This window comes from Alligator sinensis, unplaced genomic scaffold (genome assembly GCF_000455745.1).
Source record: "Alligator sinensis unplaced genomic scaffold, ASM45574v1 scaffold392_1, whole genome shotgun sequence".
In the NCBI taxonomy this organism is placed as follows: domain Eukaryota; kingdom Metazoa; phylum Chordata; order Crocodylia; family Alligatoridae; genus Alligator; species Alligator sinensis.
The window spans coordinates 1996378-2006267 of NW_005841898.1; the positions used below are offsets into that span (position 1 = coordinate 1996378).

General features: G+C 42.7%; 1 protein-coding gene across 25 annotated transcripts in view; it reads left to right on the forward strand.

Moving 5' to 3' along the window:
- The window catches only part of PTPRD (protein tyrosine phosphatase, receptor type D), a 956762-nt gene that overhangs the window by 781048 nt on the left and 165824 nt on the right, over positions 1–9890 (forward strand). For 12 of the 25 annotated variants that reach the window (XM_025197516.1, XM_025197527.1, XM_025197523.1 and 9 more), the window contains 3 exons: positions 995–1582; positions 2016–2116; positions 3034–3293. In XM_025197516.1, the coding sequence (XP_025053301.1) occupies positions 995–1582; positions 2016–2116; positions 3034–3293 (949 nt within the window). The remainder of the gene's footprint in view (positions 1–994; positions 1583–2015; positions 2117–3033; positions 3294–9890) is intronic. The other 13 variants (XM_025197518.1, XM_025197524.1, XM_025197521.1 and 10 more) reach the window with 3 other exon arrangements.

The window sequence follows — 9890 nt, forward strand, 5'->3', positions numbered from 1 at the left end:
TTCACCTGAAATTGTAATCAAGGGCTCTAATGATAAGTATCTGCTTGTCTAGATTTCTGTAGAAATGCATATTATATTTCTATATAATATATAGTATGTCAATATTGTATAATAATACAATGTATACTATAGCATATGTTAATTTATTGTGTAGAAAAGTGTGACTCTTAGAAATATATATTACTTTGGATCAAAATGTTCACGTTTGACTGACTTAACATAGGAAACTGAGACAACAGTATAGGAATTGCATTCAGGTATGCAGGATCAGCATCCATATGTAGCCCCAGTGGGAATCCTTACAAACTCCAGAATCCTGTGCTTGTAAAGTTCCTCATGTGGAACTTAAATCCATGTTTAAGTGCTAAAATGACCGTTTTTCAGATCCAGTGTGTTTTTCAGTCTGCCCTAACTACACTGCAAATGCTCAGGATCTCTGAAAATAGAGCTGTATACTTTCATACTGAAAGGGTAGATTTGAGCATATAACTTAGAGATTTGAGGGGAGAGAAGATTTTCAAAGATCAAAATTTCAGTTAGGTGCTTACATTTTATCAGTTTTGCTAGTGAGAGCTAGACCCATATCCTTCACAAGAATAGCAGTATTTTACACAGGATTAAATTAATGACAGTACTGCTTTTCCACAAGCAAATACCTGTAACAAAAAAACTGAGTAGTTTTACATAACTTGTGAGGTTTGCCTCATTTTAGCTTAGATCTTCTATGTTCCTGATTGTACCCATTTTTTCTCTGAATTTTGAAATTGGGGGGAAAGGAAGAAATAACTGATAAAAGAAAGTTTAGCTACCCAGCATCTACTGTATTATGTCAATATAAAAGAACAAGAATATTTCTGAACTTTTATAAGATAGTTATTTGAAGAACAAAGAGTGAAGGAACAATAAATGCAGCTGTATTCCTATTTAAGAAGCCTCAAGAATTAAATGTGCATTTCCATTGTATTTATCATCATTAAATAACATTGTGCTACAGTTCCAGGCAAACCTCGGCTTGTGATTAGCCACACACAGATGAACACGGCTCTTATTCAGTGGCACCCTCCTGTCGATACCTTTGGCCCCCTGCAGGGTTTCCGCCTGAAGTTTGGCCGCAAAGATATGGATACATTTACAACACTGGAATTCTCAGAGAAAGAAGACCACTTCACAGCTACAGACATCCACAAAGGAGCATCTTATGTCTTCAGGCTTTCAGCTAAAAATAAAGTGGGCTTTGGGGAGGAGATGGTAAAAGAGATTTATGTTCCAGAAGAGGTACCTAGTGGATTCCCTCAAAACCTCCATTCGGAAAGCTCCACCTCTACATCAGTTCAATTAACTTGGCAACCACCGATCTTAGCTGAGCGAAATGGCGTCATCACCAAATACACCCTGCTGTACAGAGATATCAATGTTGCACACCACCCAGTTGAGTTCCCCATTGCTCCTGCTGATACCACTATGACACTTTCTGGCTTAAAACCAGATACCACCTATGATGTAAAAGTACGTGCCCACACAAGCAAAGGGCCTGGTCCATATAGTCCAAGTGTCCAGTTCAGGACACTACCCGTGGATCAAGGTAGGATTTGTCTGCTTATGGCGTTGTCCTTTAAAGGAATGTCAGTCTTTGGATATCACTGTTTTTGAAGCTGTAAAAAAAAAACTGACTGGCCCATTCATATAAATATGTTCTCCAAACACAAAAGGTAAAGTATGTAAATCTTAATCTGTTTTCGGATATCTTAGAATTCAGTTATTCCATGTCAAGCAAGCCTGGCTAACATCTGCACAATACTTTCAGGTAAGGAAAATGTGTATTAAGTTGGCATTAGATGAACAAGCTTTGTAAGAATGTGTATTAAAATGATTCTTTTAAGCAGGTAGGAAAATTGGATTTCTATCCTTTTCACCTCAGTGGAAAGCTTGTAGCCTCAGATTACTGACAGTGTTGGAAAATGAACAAGATCTAAGGGTCAAGATGTTGTTTAAATACATTTTCTTTCCTTTTCCAGCAGTGTTTGCAAAAAATTTTCATGTAAAAGCAGTAATGAAGACTTCAGTATTGCTTTCCTGGGAGATTCCAGAGAATTACAATTCTGCCATGCCTTTCAAAGTAAGTTGTTTTCCAGTTCTAGGTATCAAGGATAAAATTGGAGGATATATTTCATCTGGTTAAGTAGTTCACTGAACAGGTGGATTTGGGGGATGAGTTGGTTGTTTTTTTTTTCTTTTTGTTTGTGCTATTGCCAAAAGTATATGCTAATCGGCAGTATCAACCCGAGCAGATAATTCAGTTTTGGCAATGTGAACTTTCCACTTCAGTATTACAGGACTCATGTCATTCCAAACTTAGACCAATGCTCTAAATATTACACAGGATGTGAACTCTTTGTTTACTTACAGTTCAATGATATTATATGTTAGACTAAACAGAGGAAGAAACATAATTTTCTTTCAGTATTTCTGCTCTCCAGAGTCTGCAACAGAATGTGATTTTCTTTCTTCCATTTACCCCTCTTACAAAGATGCCTACCTGGCTTCTAACTTTTCTACTCTAATTATAATATAGTCAGTCAGAGATGTATGGAAGTTTCAGCCTTTCCCATACTTTCTGCATCATTTAAGTACTTTTTGTCCATCTCTGTGAAAGGTCAACAAAGAGCAGTATTTTATGAATGAAGTGCTGCAGAAACCTTTGTAAGTATGAAGAGCAAATCAGAAATCAAGCAATTTTTAAGGCGGCTAGATGAACAGATGCAGAAAAGTCTTGATATGAACAGCATACTAAAGGCTGGGCTCAACTATACCAGCACATATTAAGCATTTAAATATGTAAAAAAAAGATATAGCAGTACCAGTTACACTGTAGAAGTACATAATATGTTTTTAGGAATATTTTCCTTGGAAAAAAAATTAGTTTGTATTCAATAATAGTTTTAACCCTAAAATGTGCTTTCAGTTTCCATCTTAAACCTATGGATGGGTTTATTTGTGTAATAAAAAAAACTTTGAATGTATGTGTTTGTTTAGATCCTTTATGATGATGGAAAAATGGTGGTTGAGGTGGATGGACGAGCCACTCAGAAACTTATCATTAACTTGAAGCCAGAGACATCGTATTCGTTTGTGCTGACAAATAGGGGGAATAGTGCTGGAGGTCTTCAGCACAGGGTAACAGCAAAGACTGCACCAGATGTCCTGCGCACTAAGCCAGTCTTCATTGGAAAAACCAACTTAGATGGGATGATAACTGTTGAATTGCCAGAAGTACCTGCAAATGAGAATATAAAGTGAGTAAGGGTTCTGATGGTGGCAGAGGGCATCACATTTTCTGTTTATACAAGACTGATCAGTGTTAATCACCTCCCCGTCAAGAATGCAAAAAAAGAATATTTTAAGAAAAATTTATTATTATAAATATTTCTACCACCACCATTGTATGCAGGAGCCCTAGTTAGAGACTAGACTGCAAACAGACATTGTATTTTGTCTTAGGACAAAGTACAGTAATTTAGATGTCATTGTCTGTTGTCCCTGAAAAGTCCTAAGAGGATTCATGGGATAAAAAGTACTAACAGTTGATCCCAGGACATGTCAAAGGGTGTCTGGATTACCTCAGGGTTATCTCTGGATTTATCCCAGGATTACATCATTGAATCAATGGCAGAAAAGCAGCAGTACATTCATCCACTCAAGGGTTATGTGTTTACATGCTAATCCTGGACCACTTCGGTTTGGGAACAAACACAGGTCTGACTTCTCTAGGGCCAAATGCAGCATCTGTTCCTAACCTAGATAGGCATAGGAGCCTTAGGCATTGTACAAACTAAAACAAATCATTTAATGGTTTGGGGTTCTTCTGGTATCCACTTGGTATAAAGTAATGTCCGCACATTTTTACCTAATATAGCTAGAAATTATGGTATTGAGTGTAACGAAAATCCTCAGTTGAATTCTCTGTTATGGGTCTAAAATTTTAGCAGTATTACTGGTTTAAGTCAACAGAGAGTATGTGGTTTAATATCTTTCCTTTCTATATTGTGGCACAACCTACAAAATAGATTTTAAAGAATTAGTCAGAAAAGGAGATTTTTTTCCCTCAGACTATTTCAACAACACACAAGATAAATAAAGAAAATAAACTTTATTTTTATGGACAAATAAAAACCAGCCAAAAACAAAGTTTTCAACTGTAAAGTTTTCTGCTCAAAACTTTTTAGTGTTTCAATCAAAAGTAAAAAATTTCAATTTAAAGCTTTCCTCAAAAAGATACTTTTCAGTTTAGAAGTATTTTTGCCTTCACTGTCATCCCTGCAAACTACAATTGTCCTTATTATGAAACTTTGGTAATAAAGACATTGCAGAACAACCGATGTCTTCGATTACATTTATGCAACCTTTGGGCAGGGCACCTGTGGTGCCTGCCACTTTAAGGGCTGGGAGCAGGCAGCAGGGTAGCCGGCAGGTGCAGACCAGCCTTGATGAGGTGGTCACATATCTGGAGGAGGGCATGGTGATAGGAGGAAGGGGCTGAGCAGCCTCCATTTTAACTCAGGTCCTCAGGGGAGCTAGCAGTTTGCTGCTAGCAACCAGAAGAACACCACCCAGCTAGAGCTGCTGCTCGCAACGTCTTGGAAGTAAGGTCAGGACCTATGGGGATAGCAGGAGGCTCTTGGGGCATGACTGAAAAATACCCTGCTGGGGTAGGATGGTGTGATGTGTCCACCCGTGCCAGGGTGGTCCCCAGAAAATGACATACCAGTTGCCTCCCTAGTGAAAGGCGAGTAAGGGGCATCTTATAGCCTGAGCCCCCACAACCTGGTGGGTAACCCAGCAGTAGGAACAGGAAGGGGTCCAGGCATAACCATCAGAGGCCTGAGGCCCATGTGGCATAAGGCCTAGTGTGTTTTGGAGGAACCTGAGAAAGTGGACCCATATGAGAGGGACGGAGTGAACAATTCAGGAACCTAGCCAGGAAACCCTAGACTGGTCAGTGCTGGGACCAGGACCAGAAGGGTCAAAAGGGCCAGAGCGCCCACCGCAAGGGACATCCAGAGCCAGGGGGCCTGGGGTTCTGACTGGTCTAGAGGCGGGGCCAGGGCCTGTGTGACCAAAGGCCTCAGAGGTGGGGTCACTGCTGAGAGGGAGAGGGGCTAGGGAGCTTGCAGTCATACATGACAGTGGAAATTAAGGCTGCCTTACTAGGAGGGATCCAGTTCACGGTCCAATATCAGAATGACATGTAATGAGGCCCAGAGTGGGGCAGGAACCACATTGGATGCCATCTGCGAGGCATGGGACATGGTATAGGGAAGGTTGGAGCAGTGTATAACGCCCATGGCATCAGGGCATAAAATGGGCAGCCTCCTGCATTTTACACCAGTTATTCATCAAGCCATGGCAAGCGAGACAGGGCAGACTGCCCCTAGACAGGTGAGCAGGCCGAAGAGGAGACCCGGTCCTGAGATGGCCCCTGTCATAGAACCCATCTTTCTGGTTGCATTTGGACAGGTGGAATTGGTAGAAACTCAATAAATAATCTTATTGATGATGCATGAGAAGTAGAATCCAGTTAGCACTCTCACCTCTACTGGCTCTCAAGTGCCACTAGGAATAAAAAGCAGTATAAACTTACTAAGGTCAGAAGATGCAATTGAATAAACTGAGGGCACAATTATGTTGAGAATAAAGGGTTTGTTTTTTTTGCCTTGAAGTTGTTTTTCAGATTAGTTCTGCACTTTAAACCTAACAATGAAATTAAGTCTGAGAAACAATGAAGAAGCAGTTGCTGGTTAGAAAAAAAGACCCTCATCATCAATGGACAGTTTGTTTAGGGCCAGATACTTCCAGCTCCCAATGAAGTGCCTTGTAATATTAGGTCTTAGTGACTGCAAAATGTAAATGGCTGTTGTGTTGTACTTTGGATCAGGTCTAGATCCAGGCTTGGTGCAGTGGTATGGCTGTCCCTGCCTTTCTGACTGTACTGCTCCATAGGAGCCTCTGGGACTTTAAGTCTTCAAAGCAGGTAAGAATGCTTCCTTCCCCCCTTGCTCAGAAGTGTGTTCCTTCCCTTTCCTTTTTCCCTCTCCCCCACATGTCACTGCTACTTTCCACGCCGTCTCAGGGGCAAAAAAGCCCCAGAGCCTCTTCTGCCTACTCCACCCAGGCTGTGCTCAGCTAGGAACAGTGATAGCAGCAGTAACAGTGGTAGAATGGTGGGTTCCCCCACCCTGCCCTGTTCCCTGCAGGAACAGGTGTGGGAGGTGGGGGACCCTACTGTCCATCACCACTGCTGCTGCCACTGCCCCCAGCTGAGCCCAGCTCCCTGCGCAGCCCAGCTAAAATGGGCAAGAGTGGCTCTGGAACTTCCCCTGGCCATTGTACAGCAAGGGAAGCAGCAGGGGCAGGCAGGGGACAAGGAAAAGCAAGAAGAGGGGGCATGGCTCTGAGCATTAGGAGTGGGGAAGGTTCTCTTACTTGCTTTGGGGACTTAAAAAGTCTCTGGAGGCTCCTGCTGCATGGTCTGCCAGCAGTGATGTATGAGGAAGGAGAATGGGAGGGGAGTGAAACCACCCCTGCAGTACTGACTGCTGCTCCTACACCCCCTTCTCTGAAATCCTGGAAACACCTCTGCTTTGAATGGACCTGTTTGAATGGGCAGAAGTAAAGTTTGAACAAGCAACATGCAGGTGTAGAGGAAGTAAAGAAATGCTTTGCTGAGAAGAGTTTACCAGATTTAGCAGAGGCTACTTAAATGTTTGGAGAAATAGACCTGTGCAGACTTAAACAACACAGATAGTACTAAAGAGCTGACAGCACAGCGCCAGTAGGGATTAGAAGAGATAGACAATAAAGATTTGCCAGGAAAACATGAAGCCTGGTACAATCAATAAATGTTATTGCTCTGGTTGCAGTGATCCTTGTTGGTCTATAAGGTTCCCATGTGTGATGTGAAGTAAATGGGGAGGAAAATGAGCAAGTCATTAAATATTGTTGGGGATGCAACCTGCCTTCTCTCTGGTGGGTTTTTATTGTAGGCTTTGTAAACTCCCTTTCCCCTTTTCCATCACTGACTGAAGAATTCAAGGCAGGTGAGGTCAGGAAAAAAATGACTTGGAAACATTAAAAGAATGAAAAAGTGAAAAATGTCACTATTATCATTAGATTGAGTACAAAGCAGTCAGTAACAAATGTAGCTAAGGAAGACTGAAGATGGAATGAGTCAAAAAGATTTATTGTGTAAGGCAATTATAGGAAGAAAAGAGCTAAGGATACTTGGTAAAACAATAGCAGATGACAGTAGTGGAGAGAGAGACAATAATCTTGCTCATAAGTAATAAAAACATTGGAAAACTACAAGTAGCAGTGGTGAAGAATTATGAGAGCTGTGGGGTCTAACTGCCACTTTTTGCCTCTATGCATCTCCCCTTGTATTTTGTATGTATTTCTTAGGAAAGTAAGCCCCTGCCTTAGATAGAAAGGAAAATTATCTGTGGTTAGATGACAGGGAAATGAAGCTACTTACTTGCAGTATAGTTGTTTAATGCTGCTGGCTGCTGAAAACAATTTAAATTCTTATTGCTAGAATTTGAGAGTTGGTAACACTATTGTAAACTGTGATGGAAGAATGCTCTTGTACAGTAGTACCTTTACATTTTTCACAGTTGTCATTTGTGTATGATTAAAATGTTGTTATCACAATAGCCTTTGCTATAATATGGATTATTATATGTAGGCAATTCTGAAGTAATGTTAATTAGAAAGAAGGTAAAATGGTGAAGCTTTTAATGGCAGCACTCCAGTGCATTTTAGATAAATATTAATGGGACTTGTGGGAAGGGTTATTAGAAACACCATAGTTTGCTAAAGATATTGAAGAAATAACTTCCATTCTTCAAGTGTTTGATAATCGGAAGGAGTAGATATTGCAGTTGAGCCATGGAAAAAAAATATTTCCAACACAAAATAGATATCCTTTTGCTAGTTCTGCTTCAGGTGAAAAAATTCAAGCATTTTGCCTGATTTTTTTAATGTGAACTCAGCTATATGACTCAAACTTTGCAACTTCTAAGGAACTACCTTGCGATCTGCATGTTATCAAAACCCAGGTTGGCTCGTGGATGTTATAACAACTAATGATTTTGTTTTGGCATTGCTCCCCTAATAACTGTCAGTGCTGCCTGGATATCTTTTATATCTAATCAGCTTCAGCATGAAACCTGCCTGTGGCAAGCTTCTAAGGCCACAGACAAAAATATCCTGGGAGCTCAAGAGTACATGCTTTCCAGACCCCTGGCTAGAAAGCTACAGATGTGAGCCAGGGTGCAATAGAGGGCTGCTCAGTAGAGGCCTGTTCCTATAGGGAGCCTATTCATTGACAGCCTGCCCTTTCCCCTGCTCTGGAAGGGTGACCCCTGCTGTCAAGTAACAATTGCCAGGTGTTGAAAGCATCAGCTGCCATTTGGCAGCCCCAGGACAGTCCCAGTCCTGGAAGAACACCTCACTCCCATCCCACCAATCAACTGATTGGTGGGATGGGGGAGCTGTTCTCCCATGGGGGGAACCCACTCCATGCACTCCTCCAGGCTGACCTGAACCAGTGCAGGGACCGGTGGGGGTGGGAAACATTTTCCCCAGTAGCAACCCAGGAGGGTTCCCACTGCTAGAGAATTCCCAGCTGATTGGTGGGAGTGGGGGAATCTTTCATGGAAGGGTCCCCACAGTGATCCTCAATAGCTCACCCCTAGGTGGGCTATCAAGGAGCCAGTGTTCTCCCTCCCTTCCTCTCCCAAGCTAAGTGTACAGCCATTAAAGTTTCATAGTTTCATAGTTGGTAGGGTCAGAAGGGACCTGAGGAGATCATCTAGTCCGACCCCCTGCCATGGCAGGAAAGAGTACTGGGGTCAAACGACCCCGGCCAGATGTTCGTCCAGCCTCCTTTTAAAGACCCCTAGGGTAGGAGCCAGCACCACTTCTTTTGGAAGTTGGTTCCAGGTCCTAGCCACCCTGACAGTGAAATAGCACTTCCTAATGTATAGCCTGAAACTACCCTCCACTAGCTTGTGTCCGTTGTTTCTTGTAACTCCCGGAATTGCTCAGGGGAACAGGGACTCTCCCAATGCCTGCTGGTCCCCCTTGACTAGTTTGTGGACTGCCACTAGATCCCCTCTCAGCCTTCTCTTGTGGAGGCTGAACAGGTTCAGGTCCCTCAGCCTCTCCTCGTAGGGCCTGCCCTGCTGACCCCTGATCATGTGGGTGGCCCTCCTTTGGACCCTCTCCATATTGGCCACATCCCTCCTGAAGTGCGGCACCCAGAACTGGACACAGTACTCCAACTGCGGCCTGACCAGTGTCGCATAGAGGAGGAGGATCACCTCCTTGGACCTGCTTGAGATGCATCTGTGGATGCATGACAAGGTACAGTTGGCCTTCCTGACCTCATCCCCACACTGTCGGCCCATGTTCATTGTGGCATCAATGATGACTCCAAGATCCTTTTCTGTCTCAACACTGGTGAGAAGGGAGTTCCATAGCCTGTAGGTGTGCCGCTGGTTCTTCCTCCCCAGGTGCATTACCCTGCACTTGTTAGTGTTGAACCCCATCCTGCCCAAAAGTTAGTTTGGGAGGAGGGAGATTTTCCTGGTAGGTAGCCAGTTCTCTTCCACAAGAAATCCCTTGAATGTCTGTACTCTTTCCTTCTGTGCGTGAAAAAATACTTTTCTCCTGGCACAAATATAACACCTGTCCATGGCCTAAGTGTGTGTGACAATCTGCATGACTGGTCAAGGCTGTGACCAGGAACTAGACAAATGTATAACGTTGTATAAACAGTTATAGCCCTTACTCTGCTTTGACTATGAAATGTGGTATACAAACACATCCTGCTG